Source organism: Balaenoptera musculus, chromosome 6, assembly GCF_009873245.2.
Source record: "Balaenoptera musculus isolate JJ_BM4_2016_0621 chromosome 6, mBalMus1.pri.v3, whole genome shotgun sequence".
NCBI lineage: Eukaryota > Metazoa > Chordata > Mammalia > Artiodactyla > Balaenopteridae > Balaenoptera > Balaenoptera musculus.
This window is the reverse complement of record NC_045790.1, coordinates 13,691,783-13,706,209: the sequence shown is the minus strand read 5'-3', so window position 1 is coordinate 13,706,209 and position 14,427 is coordinate 13,691,783. Positions and strand designations below refer to the sequence as shown.

The 14,427-nt window shown below is 36.4% G+C and overlaps 1 protein-coding gene across 1 annotated transcript; it reads left to right on the top strand.

Annotated features, from left to right (window-relative positions):
• Positions 1-756: 756 nt before the first annotated feature.
• On the top strand, positions 757-1,444 carry LOC118897100 (protein BUD31 homolog). The gene has a single exon (XM_036855934.1). The coding sequence runs from the start codon at positions 830-832 to the stop codon at positions 1,262-1,264; it is 435 nt and encodes a 144-aa protein (XP_036711829.1). The 5' UTR covers positions 757-829; the 3' UTR covers positions 1,265-1,444.
• Positions 1,445-14,427: the final 12,983 nt, after the last annotated feature.

Genomic DNA, 14,427 nt, shown 5'->3' with positions numbered 1-14,427 from the left:
CCAGGAAGCCTATACAACCCACTGAAACAACCTTACCCACTGGGGGCAGACACTAAAAACAATGGGAATTGCAAACCTGCAGCCTGGGAAAAGGAGACCCCAAACACAGTAAATTAAGCAAAATGAGAAGACAAAGAAATATGCAGCAGATAACGGAGCAGGGTAAAAACCCACCAGACCAAATAACTGAAGGGGAAATAGACAGTCTACCTGAAGAAGATTAGAATAGTGATAGTAAAGATGATCCAAAATCTTGGAAATAAAATGGAGAAAATACAAGAAACGTTTAAAAAGGACCTAGAAGAACTAAACAGCAAACAAACAATGATGAACAACACAATAAATGAAATTAAAAATTCTCTAGAAGGAATCAATAGCAGAATAACTGAGGCAGAAGAACGGAAAAGTGACCTGGAAGATAAAATAGTAGAAATAACTACCGCAGAGCAGAATAAAGAGAAAAGAATGAAAAGAACTGAGGACGCTATCAGAGACCTCTGGGACAACATTAAATGCATCAGCATTCGAATTATAGGGGGCCCAGAAGAAGAAGAGAAAAAGAAAGGGACTGAGAAAATATTTGAAAAGATTATAGTTGAAAACTTCCCTAATATTGAAAAGGAAGTAGTCAATCAAGTGCAGGAAGCACAAAGAATCCCATACAGGATAAATCAAAAGAAAAACATGACAAGACACATATTAATCAAACTATCAAAAATTAAATACAAAGAAAAAAATATTAAAAGTTGCAAGGGAGGCAGGCAATAGAGAAGGGGCGTCCGACGGCGACGGAGGACGTGATCTTTGCAGATTATCTTCTGGGGAAAAAATGCCTAAAGTCAAAAGAAGCCGGAAAGCTCCCCCAGATGGCTGGGAGTTGATCGAGCCAACATTGGATGAATTAGATCAAAAGATGAGAGAAGCTGAAACAGAACCTCACGAGGGAAAGAGGAAAGTGGAATCTCTGTGGCCCATCTTTAGGATCCATCACCAGAAAACCCGCTATATTTTTGACCTCTTCTACAAGCGGAAAGCCATAAGCAGAGAACTGTATGAATACTGTATTAAAGAAGGCTATGCAGATAAAAACCTGATCGCAAAATGGAAAAAGCAGGGATATGAGAACCTATGCTGCCTGCGGTGCATTCAGACACGGGACACCAATTTTGGGACAAACTGCATTTGCCGGGTCCCCAAAAGCAAGCTGGAAGTGGGTCGGATCATCAAGTGCACGCACTGCGGCTGCCGGGGCTGCTCTGGCTGAGGCCATCGGGCCCGACCCCTCTCCGCCCTGGACTCTGGACTGCGCAGGTTTCTGCCAGTCACGCCACCCTTTCCTGGGAGCAGCTCAGAGCAGTTCCCCAGGCCCGAGTAGGAGCATGGTCTCTACGTGTGAAGGCTTTGGTGTTCATCAGCTGTGATTTGTAGAAATAAAACTCTTAAACCTTAAAAAAAAAAAAAAAAAAAAAAAGATGCAAGGGAAAAGAAACAAAGAACACATAAGGGAATCCCCATAAACTTAACAGGTGATCTTTCAGCAGAAACTCTGTAAGCCAGAAGGGTGTGGCAGGACATATTTAAAGTGATGAAAGGGAAAAAACTACAACAAAGATTATTCTACCCAGCAAGGATCTCATTCAGATATGACAGAGAAATTAACACCTTTACAGGCAAGCAAAATCTAAGAGAATTCAGCACCACACAACCAGCTTTACAACAAATGCTAAAGGAACCTCTCTAGTCAGGAAACACAAGAGAAGGAAAAGACCTACAAAAACAAAGCCAAAACAGCTAAGAAAATGGTAATAGGAACATACATATTGATAACTACCTTAAATGTAAATGGATTAAATGCTCCAACCAAAAGACACAGTCTGGCTGAATGGATACAAAAACAAGACCCGTATATACGCTGTCTACAAGAGCCCACTTCACACCTAGGGACACATACAGACTGAAAGTGAGGGGATGGAAAAAGATATTCCATGCAAATGGAAATCAAAAGAAAGCTGGAGTAGCAATTCTCATATCAGACAATATAGACTTTAAAATAAAGACTATTACAAGAAACAAAGAAGGGCACTACATAATGATCAAGGGATCAACCCAAGAAGAAGATATAAAAATTGTAAATATTTATTCACCCAACATAGGAGCACCTCAATACACAAGGCAAATGCTAACAGCCATAAAAGGGGAAATCGACAGTAACACAATCATAGCAGGAGACTTTAACACCCCACTTTCACCATGGACAGATCATCCAAAATGAAAATAAAGAACGGAACAAAAGCTTTAAATGGCACATTAAACAAGATGGACTTAATTGATATTTATAGGACATTCCATCCAAAACAACAGAATACACTTTCTCCTCAAGTGCTCATGGAATATCCTCCAGGATAGATCATATCTTGGGTCACAAATTAAGCCTTGGTAAATTTAAGAAAATTGAAATCGTATCAAGTATCTTTTCCGACCACAATGCTATGAGACTAGATATCAATTGCATGAAAAAAATGTAAAAAATGCACACATGGAAGCTAAACCATATGCTACTAAAAAACCAAGAAATCACTAAGGAAGTCAAGAAATATCTATAAACAAATGACAATGGAAAGACGACGACCCAAAATCTATGGGATGCAGCAGAAGCAGTTCTAAGGGGGAAGTTTATAGCAATACAATCCTACCTCAAGAAACAAGAAACATCTCAAGTAAACAACCTAACCTTACACCTAAAGCAATTAGAGAAAGAAGAAAAAGAGACCCAAAAACCCAAAGTTAGCAGAAGGAAAGAAATCATAAAGATCAGATCAGAAATAAATGAAAAAGAAGTGAAGGAAACAATCGCAAAAATCAATAAAATGAATATCTGGTTCTTTGAGAAGATAAACAAATTGATAAACCATTAACCAGAATCAACAAGAAAAAGAGGGAGAAGACTCAAATCAACAGAATTAGAAATGAAACAGGAGAATTAACAACTGACAATGCAGAAATACAAAGGATCATGGGAGATTACTACAAGCAACCATATGCCAATAAAATCGACAACCTGGAATAAATGGACAAATTCTTTAAAAAGCACAACCTTCCAAGACTGAACCAGGAAGAAATAGAAAATATGAACAGACAGATCACAAGCACTTAAATTGAAACTGTGATTAAAAATCTTCCAACAAACAAAAGCCCAGGACCAGATGGCTTCACAGGCGAATTCTAGCCAACATTTAGAGAAGAGCAAACACCTATCTTTCTCAAACTCTTCCAAAATATAGCAGAGGGAGGAATACCCTGAAACTCATTCTATGAGGCCATCATCACCCTGATGCCAAAACCAGACAAAGATGTCACAAAAAAAGAAAACTACAGGGCAATATCACTGATGAACATAGATACAAAATTCCTCAACAAAATACTAGCAAACAGAATTCAACAGCACATTAATAAAGGATCATACACCATGATCAAGTGTGGTTTATCCCAGGAATGCAAGGATTGTTCAATATACGCAAATCAATCAATGTGATAAACGATATTAAAAAATTGAAGGAGAAAAACCTTATGATCATCTCCATAGATGCAGAAAAAGCTTTTGACAAAATTCAACACCCATTTATGATAAAAACCCTCCAGAAAGTAGGCATAGAGGGAACTTACCTCAACATAATAAAGGCTATATATGGCAAACCCACAGCCAACATCATTCTGAATGGTGAAAAACTGAAAGCATTTCCTCTAAGATCAGAAACAAGACAAGGTTGTCCACTGTCACCACTATTATTCAACATAGTTTTGGAAGTTTTAGCCACAGCAATCAAAGAAATAGAAATAAAAGGAATCCAAATCAGAAAAAAATAAGTACTTTCACTGTTTGCAGATGACATGATATTATGCACAGAGAATCCTAAAGATGTTACCAGAAAACTACTAGAGCTAATCAATGAATTTGGTAAAGTAGCAGGATACAAAATTAGTGCACAGAAATCCCTTGCATTCCTATACACTAATAATGAAAAATCTGAAAGAGAAACTAAGGAAACACTCCCATTTAACACTGCAACAAAAAGAATAAAATACCTAGGAATAAACCTACCTAAGGAGACAAAAGACCTGTACGCAGAAAACTATAAGACACTGATGAAAGAAATTAAATATGATACAAACAGATGGAGAGATATACCATGTTCTTTGACTGGAAGAATCAACATTGTGAAAATGACGATACTACCCAAAGCTATCTACAGATTCAGTGCAATCCCTATCAAACTACCACTGGCATTTTTCACAGAACTAGAACAAAAAATTTCACAATTTGTATGGAAACACAAAAGACCCCGAATAGCCACAGCAATCTTGAGATAGAGAAACGGAGCTGGAGGAATCAGGCTCCCTGACTTCAGATTATAGTACAATGCTACAGTAATCAAGACAGTACGGTACTGGCATAAAAACAGAAATATAGATCAATGGAACAGGATAGAAAGCCCAGAGATAAACCCACACACATATGGTCACCTTATCTTTGATAAAGGAGGCAAGAAAATACAGTGGAGAAAAGACAGCCTCTGCAATAAGTGGTGCTGGGGAAAATGGACTGCCACATGTAAAAGAATGAAATTAGAACACTCCCTAACACCATACACAAAAATAAACTCAAAATGGATTAAACACCTAAATGTAAGACCAGACACTGTAAAACTCTTAGAGGGAAACATAGGCAGAACACTCTATGACATAAATCACCACAAGATGCTCTTTGACCCACCTCCTAGAGATATGGAAATAAAAACAAAAATAAACAAATGGGACCTAATGAAACTTAAAACCTTTTGCACAGCCAAGGAAACCATAAACAAGACTAAAAGACAACCCTCAGAGTGGGAGAAAATATTCGAAAACAAAGCAACTGACAAAGGATTAATCTCAAAAATATACAAGCAGCTCACGCAACTCAATATCATAAAAACAAAAAACCCAATCCAAAAAATAGGCAGAAGACCTAAATAGACATTTCTCCAAAGAAGATATACAGGTTGCCAACAAACACATGAAAGGATGCTCAACCTCATTAGTCATTAGAGAAGCAAATCAAAACTACAATGAGGTTTCATCTCACACCAGTCAGAACGGCCATCATCAAAAAATCTACAAACAATAAATGCTGGAGAGGGTGTAGAGAAAAGGGAACCCTCTTGCACTGTTAGTTGGAATGTAAATTGATACTGCCACTATGGAAAACAGTATGGAAGTTCCTTAAAAAACTAAAAATAGTACTACCATATGACCCAGCAATCCCACTACTGGGCATATATCTTGAGAAAACTGTAATTCAAAATGAGTCATGTACCACAATGTTCATTGCAGCACTATTTACAATAGCCAGGACATGGAAGCAACCTAAGTGACCATCGACAGATGAATGGATAAAGAAGATGTGGCAAAAATATACAATGGAATATTACTCAGCCATCAGAAGAAATGAAATTGAGTTATTTGTAGTGAGGTGGATGGACCTAGAGTCAGTCATAAAGAGTGAAGTAAGTCAAAAAGAGAAAAACAAATACTGTATGCTAATACATATGTATGGAATCTAAAAAAATGGTTCTGAAGAACCTAGGGGCAGGACAGGAATAAAAACGCAGATGTAGAGAATGGACTTGAGGATACGGGGAGAGGGAAGTGTAAGCTGGGACGAAGTGAGAGAGTAGCATTCACATATGTACACTACCAAATATAAAATAGATAGCTAGTAGGAAGCAGCTGCGTAGCACAGGGAGATCAGCTCGGTGCTTTGTGACCACCTAGAGGGGTGGGATAGGGAGTGTGTGAGGGAGGCACAATAGGGAGGGGATGTGGGGATGTATGTATATGTATAGCTGATTCACTTTGTTATACAGCAGAAACTAACAGAATATTATAAAGCAATTATACTCCAATAAAGATGTTAAAAAAAATACCTAGGAAGTAATAAAAAGACAATCTCAAGGGCAGTGGCAAGCTCTCCATCACCCCACGTGCATTTTTTTAATTAAACTTTTAAATTTGTTGGTTGGGTGGGGGTTGGACCACAGCATCTTCTGTGGTGTTTGTCTGGAGTAGAATAATTATTATTGAAAAAAAATTTTGTATTGGTAAGCTGCCTCTCTTCTGGTCCTTTGGATGGAGAGCAGGCTTTGGTTGGGAATTTTTTTTTTTGGCACCTGTTGACATTTCTGGGTTGCCAGTTTTTTCAACTCCAAGTTTGGGATATATCAGACAGAAAGGGAACCCATGCAATTAACCATCACATTATTCCTTGGGTTGTGTGATCCACCACCTATCTGCCTTCATCTCTACACCTTTCCAAGTCTTCTTATGTTAGTTTTCTATTTAGTGTTCAGAATTCTTAGTTGAACTTAGCAAGGGAAGTAGGGATAAGTACTACTTCATCTTCCCAAAGCAAAAGTCTCCCCTGTGTGCACTTTCTCATACCCTTTATCACTTTATCACTCTAAATTGTGATTATTTACTTTTGTATATTTCCCATATTAGATACTTATTACCATAATAATCATTGTGAGACAAACCAGCTCAAAATTCAGTGATCAAAAACTACATACCTTTATTTGCTCATGAGTCTATGAATTGGTGATTTAGAGTGGACAGTTCTTCTGTGCTCAGGTGGGCTCTTCACATGGCTGATAGTTGACAAGTTGTCAACTAGGATCATTTGGCTCTGTTCCATGTGTTTTTCATATCCCTCTCAGAGGCTTACCCTGATATATTCTCACAGTTCAAGTGGAAGCAAAAGGGTGTAAATCCTTTTTCAAGCCTCAATTATCTCACCTCTGCTAAAATGCCATTGGCCAAAGCAAGTCACATGGCCAAACTCAGAATCAAGATGCACAGAAATAAGCTATCTTTTCAGTCAGAAAAACTCAAAAATTTCAAGGCAAAGGATACCTATACAGATATCATGAAGAATTGGGGCAATTTATACAATCAGTCTACCACTCTCCCACCAAAGGGTAAGCTCCTTAAGAGCAAAGAGATATTCCTTATATCTCCAGCACCTAAGGTGTTAAAAGACTCAGAACAAGTGCTCAATAAATGTTAGGGTGAATAAATGAATAACTAACTAATAAATGACCATCGGCATTTAAATTTACTTGCCATCCAGTTGAAGATGGGAAGGCAAACTTTCCAAGTCTCTAGAGTTTATCTGTAAGTTTGGGTTGTTGGTATCTAGAGGGATACTAGTAATGTACCCTCCATCAGGGCATTTTCCAATTAGGGGATCCTGGCAACTTTTTTTTCAGGAATCTTAACTATTCACTGTAACCTACCTTGCATCCAATTCACTAGCTGAAAGATCTTATTGTACCAACAGTGAGCATTGGGTCTGTCCAGAAATTTCAAAGCAGGCACTATTCCTCTCAAACTAACAAGACCTACCTCATTTTATATCAATCTGTTTGCTTACTGGGGAATGGAATGAAATCTTGCTGCATTCACTAAGACTTGTCTATTTTGGATTACAGATGGCCCTTAGCTCCTGACCCAGCTGTTTCTCCAAGTATCCAGCACTTTCTTCTCCCAATCTGGTCTCTTCCACATTGCTCACAGCATGAAGAGCATTACTATCTTATGACTCTCACACTTCTGGTAGAATCCGCTTTTCAAAGTTCAGCATAAGTACCTATACTTAGGCAATCCCTAGAGATGTCCTTGAATCTTTAACTGGAATGATGCAATCTGCATAAATCAGCTTTCATCAAATAGACTTATACAGTGAATCCTAAAATTACAACACACATTTCTTCTAAGATTGTGGCAACTGAAAATACAATTTAGAGATGATTGTAGACATTCATTTCCAATGACTGATATATTAATACCTTTATAAAGGAAACTATGGCATTTCATGATGCTGCTCTACACTTTTGAAGTCAATGCCACCTTGCTGTCCTACAAAATATCTCTCAAAGTCTATGAAAAAATAATTTACAATCACTTTGAAACCTCTAATTTCCTTTCCAAATATAATGGTATGTGGTGAAAGATACATAACAGATTGTGTCAGAGGAAATTTGAAAAATTTACATTTGGTTAAAAAAAACTCAACTGCCACAAAAAGTATTCAAGAAATACCTAGGGAAAAAAGAAACCCTCCGCATTGGAGAGATTATGTGATGGGTTTCACAATGCACAAGAAAAATGAAGTTTTCTGCCTTTACTCCTGTAAACGGGAAAAAATAAACATTAGATAATGGAGAGAATGAAGAAAGATGTTTCCTTGTTTTCTCTTTCCATTTTATGTCCTTAGTCTTAACTATTTCTAGTCCACTACCCACCTGCTTTATATAATGAGAGTGACTGAAGAAAAACAAAGAACAGAACCAATAGGTTACAAGGATCCAGTTAGGGAATTTGTAATTATCACAATTTTTTAAAAACATACATTTATTATGCAGCAACAACCTGCAAGGACTTTCATTCATTTTTTATCAAAAAATATTTAATGAGTAGTTATTATAAGATTGTAAGTAAGGCATGCTGGATATAGTGAGAGAATACAAGGATAAATCAGTGTACAGAACTACAAGAGAAGATAAAACAATGAAACCAGATAGAAAATGGAGGATGGATGGATGGACGGATGGAGAGATGATAGATAGGTAGATAGATAGAGAGAGAGATAAAGAGAGAAGGTATAATATAAAAGGAAAGAGAAGAAAATTGAAATGATGGAAAGTAAGTGCTATAGGAGGTCAAGGAAGAAATTTCCTATGGCCACCAGAAAGAAGTTGTGGTTTAGGATCCAGAAGAGGTAAGGAGAAAGAGTTTAGGCTTGAGGTGATGAGAAGTGCTCTTTTAGAAGAGTTAGATGGAGCTAGAAGGAGCAGAAAAAAACAGGAACGGTTGCAAAACAGGAACATGTGCAAATATCTAGGGAAAAAAGAAGTGGTTCAGTTTGATAGGAGCACAGAGAATATGCGGGAAACGCAAGAAACAAGATTAGCAATGTAATTCAACAAAATTTGCATCCCAGAGGGGAACGTTACATATCTAACCAGCATCAGAAACAAATCTTAAATTAAACAGATGTTTTATTTCTCCTGCCTACTACATTTTAGTGTAACTAATTCTAAACTCTTTACATAAACTAACTAGGATTATAAAAACAATCACTAAATAAACCCCAGGACATTTTTGAAAATAAGAATATATTCTGCTATATCCCTAATACTTTCTTGTGTATAATTCTAAAAAGCAGCACCAGGTTTTCCTCTGCATAGTTAGATGATAAGCTGAAATAATTTTATCCTTCCAATAAATACATAACCCAAGCCAAAGCAAACAGCAAAGGTTAAAAAGAAAAATAAGCACGTATGTAGAGAAAAGAGAGAAATCAATATTTATCTAGAAGTCCAAGAAGCTATCTGAAGATTTATGCCATATTTCACTGTTTTGAAATGGAAGGAAATAATACTGTAACATCCCAAGCTGTACAGATATTTATTTTATTGCAGCTTCATTGTTTTAACACCAAAGCCAGAACAAGAGACCATAAGCTTTTCCATACACTCTGATCTCTGGGAGGGTGTGTAAATGGAATTATAAAAAATGCACTGAAAGCTGATACTTGGCAGCCAATCAAGACTTCCCCATTTCTGAAATTAAATGAAATGGCCTCTCCAAGAATGGGAGATGAGGGGACGATTGAAAGGCTGCTGCATTATTCCTGAAACTATAAGCCAGATGGTTTCAAAAGTCAAATGCTTCACACATAAGTCACTGCTCTAAATGAATTACTTTGGGATCTGTAAAATGGAACCTGAGCTGTCCATACTACTGGGACATATTCCACTGCACCATCAATCTGAGAGTAAAATACTTACAAGCTCATTCAAAATTTTACCTAAGAAAAATCATGGTGGCAAAGGACTTAAATAGCATGTTTAGAAAAAAGCATCATGTAATCTTTAGCATGCACAGAAAATACAAAATCCCAAATCATGTGTGAAAAAAATCTTCCCATTCAGGCAGGTGGGGACCCATAGACAAATAATAGGTGTATAGAAAATTAATTGCTCCTAATAAAGTGAAAACTATGGAAGCAACAGAGGTTTAATGAAGCACAGATTCTAGAACTAAAGTAGATTTAGTGAAGATGCAGTGCCTATGAAACCCAAGCAGTCCTGAACATTGATAAAAAGATTCATTTTTTTCTTTTTGGAGGACCAAGAAGGATTAGACAATAGGAGGAGGTGTACGAGGGATGCACTGAAAAAGTTCCATAAAAATGCTTTGGACAGCTCTCTGTGAACTAGTTTGATGCCTCTTCTTTAACAAATTTGACTTTAATATGCAGAGTGAATGCAGGTTATTTACACAGTAGAATGTATGGAAATGTCAGAGTGAAGGTTTATCCTTTGATTTTCATCTGATCATTATTGAGGCAAACAGAGAATTCATTAGGATTTTAAAAGGTCTTTCTTCCTTCCTCCATTCTCGGTCTCCCTTCCTCCTGTTCCTTCTCCTCTATTCTTTAAATTAATACTAAAAAACATACTCTGGAAGTCAGAGAAGACTTTACAAGATCATTCCACTTCAAATATTTGAACGTAATAGAAATCTTTAGTTTTCCATTCACTTGACTTGATTGACCTTAATATATCAAAATATAGGATAAATATAAGAACTGGAAGCTCCATAATTATAAGGATGAATTTTCCTATCTCCTCCAATGAGCTGTCATGGTAAAAGTGGTCCTTATTGATTTGATCTTTCCATGTATGAAACACTAATAGTGCTTGAGATTGTTTTGCACAATGGAGCCCTGGACTTCAGCTACTCCCTGTGTTTTGCTTTAATTGTTGCTTATACAATATCATGCCTCTTCAACTAGAATGGAAGCTTCTCAAGGCTCAATAACTTACATTTTTCCGTGTTCTTCTCAATATATGGAACAGCACTGAGCAAAATTATGGTACACATTTACTAAGCATATTTAATTGATTTATTGGTTGATGAAATGTGTACTGAAAAGTTGTGTTGATTTTATCCAAAATAACATTTGGGAAGGAAGTTTACTCGTATTACCCTTTCAAAGGAATTTATCTTAAAAAGGCCATGATTTTTCTTGTGCCACCACATCATTTGCCTTTATTTTTTAGCCACATTACCATTCTTCATCATCAGCTTACCCTTTCTTCCCAATATTTAATGATTTATGAACTAACACAATTTCATTTTGAAAAAATTATTCAAAGTCTTTCTGTTTTTTTCCCAAATCTTAGTCTTAAAGAATGTAATCTTATAAAAATAATGGCTTAGTCCATCAGGTTACTATTTTAAAATACCATAGACTGTGAGCTTATAAACAACAGAAATTTATTTCCACAGTCTGGAGGCTAGGAAGTCCAAGATGAAGACACTTCAGATTCTGTTGTCTGGTGAGGACCTGATTTCGGGTTCATAGGACAGTGCCTTTCACTAGCTGTGTTCTCATGTGAAGAAGGAGTGAGGGAACTCTCTGGGCCCTCTTTCATAAGTTTACTAATCTCATTATAAGGGCTCTGCCCTCATAACATATTCACCTCCAAGGACTGCCCCCCCCCCACCTCCTATATCATCACCTGAGAGATAGAATTTGAACATATGAATTTGGTGGGGAAACAGACATTCAGTCCATAGCAAATGAATAATCACTACCACTCCTAATTTATTCATTAGCCTCTAATATAATATTTTCTTAAAGAGTGCAAACTATAAGCCAACTAATCAATTCTACAAAGGTGAGAAAATTAATATAGAGTGAGCATCACTTATAATCTGTGAGCTTTGGGGTCTCACTTGAATTCTCTTTGTTATCAAAACATCCTTCTTTCTTTCAAACTTCCTAGCAGTGTAAAGAATAAAGGGAAATAATATACCAAAAACCAGAAGCTTCAAAAACTTAACATTTTCAAACTAATATCTCAAGATTTCTATTAGTACCCATAGTGTTCCAACCAGAGAACAGAAGGACAGCCAACTTAGTGATAGAAATATCAGGAATAGAAGAAGTTTTAGTTTAAACCAGCTGACCAGAGTTCCATGGAAACAGAAAAGTTGTCAAAGCAAAAGCAAGACTATCATTTTTCCTACCTGGAAACTGACCAGACAGAAATGCATGTTATACTGGAGTAACTTGGAAAATGAAAGGTTGATGAAGATGTGGAGACGCTATTAGGAAATGAATAAAGTTCATAAGAATCCCCTAGGTAAACTTCTACTCTTGTTGAAAGCTTCAAGAGTAGGCTGAGCATGGGGCATATGCACCGAAGATTACTCAGATCCACCTGGCTCCTCATTGACTATCTTCCAAAGAACACTGGTGCACTGACCTTAGATATTTAATTTTCTATTGCTATGACAGCTAAATGACCTTGTCTAGTTTAGAAAATACAAAGAAATAGTCATCCCAGGTAACCATGTATAAGCCAGAATTTTGGAGATTTGGATCTTCTACATGACCCTAATTCTGACAATTAGTGAGATGTTGAGTTCAGTTTGCCCATCCCAAAACTGAGGAACATATTGATGCTCTCACCTCCTTGCATATGAAGACTCATTAGACCAGACAGTCGATGCACTTTGTAAAAATAGTGCCCTATGTAAAATGAAGAAAAATGAAGCCTTATGTAAAAATAGTCTTGAATACTCAGCAGAACATCTCTGCTTAGGTCTCTGTTACCAAATTCTAAAGATTCCAGGCCCTATAAACTGATACATTAAAAGGAATATGCTCCCCAAAAGACCATTCAGGGTAAAGTTATTTCTATTCATCTCCATTACTTGAGAACAATCTGCCAACACAAATTAACTGCCCAAGAAAACTTACAAAAAATCTTTGTTCCCAAAGCTATAATATCTTAATTTTATCTTGGCTTCCACTTGCCAAAGCCATAAATCACAGAATATCTCCATCAAAGCTAGTGCCAATTACAAATATCTCCTCTGGCTGTCATCTGAGTGAAGACTTCTATTCAGGCTTCAATCAACTGTGTGGAAAGAGTAGACTATTTTATGATAGCCTAGGCAATAAAAAGTCAAAAGAGAAATCATTTCTAAAGTCCCTGAGTTGACAGCTTTGATCCTAGCTCTGTTTTCATTTGGAAAGGTAAGTATCCCTGCTCCTACAATGGCAGAACCATCAGCACTAACAAACTTGGGAGCAATTAATCTGCTGATGAAGTCAGCACGAGCTAATATGAAGGCTCAAGGCTGACACTTACAACCTGGGTTCAAGTTGAGTTTTTTCATCAAGACGGAGTTAGAATTTGAGCTTGTCACTTCATGTCTTAGGTAGATGATCCCAGGAATGTTTCCTTGAACATGGCCTTGAGATATCATAAAAAACATACAAGAACATAAAAAGAAGAAAAACTGAAGCTTAAATTAGTTGAAGGAAGGAAATAAAGATTAGAGCAGAAATAAAATAAAGACTAAAAGACAATTTAAAAAATCAATGAAACTAAGAGCTGGTTCTTTGAAAAGATAAACAAAATTGACAAAACTTTAGCTAGACTTGCCAAGAAAGAAAGATGGGAGACTCAAATAAATAAAATCAAAAATGAAAGAAGAGATGTTATAACTGGTACCACAGAAACACAAAAGATCATAAGAGATTACTACAATTATATGCAAAGAAATTGGAAAACCTATTAGAAAGGAATAAATTCCTAGAAACATACAACTTACTAAGACTGAATCAGGATGAAATAGAAAATCTGAACAGATCAATTACTAGCAAGGAGTTTGAATCAATAATCAAAAACTTTCCAGCAAACAAAAGTTCAGGACCAGATGACTTTACTGGTGAATTATACCAAACTTTCAAAGAAGAATTAATACCAATCCTTCTCAAAAATTTTTTAAACAGAAGGAGAGGAACTCTTCCAAACACATTTTATGAGGTCAGCATTACCCTGATGCCAAAACCAGACAAGGATGCCACAGAAAAAGAGAAAATTACAGGTCAATATCCCTGATGAACATAGATGTAAAACCAATCCTCAACAAAGTAATAGCAAACCAAATTCAACAACACATTAAAAGAATTTTACACCATGATCAAATGGGATTTATTCCAGGGATGCAAGGATGGTTCAACATCACAGTCAATTTGATACACAGCATTAAGAAAATGAAGGATAAAAATCATATAATCATCTCAAAAGATGCGAAAAACAGCATTTGAAAAAAGTCAACATCAATTTATGATAAAAACTCTCAATAAAATGGTTATAGAGGAAAACATACTTCAACATAAGAAAGGCCCATATTACAAGCCCAAAGCTAACATCATACTCAACAGTGAAAATTGAGTGATTTTTCCTCTAAGATCAAGAACAAGACAGGATGTCCATTCTCAGTTTTTATTTAACATAGTAT

Bases quoted from the DNA above. Each gene is read 5' to 3' on its own strand.
- LOC118897100 (XM_036855934.1), top strand. From the start codon at position 830: ATGCCTAAAGTCAAAAGAAGCCGGAAAGCTCCCCCAGATGGCTGGGAG.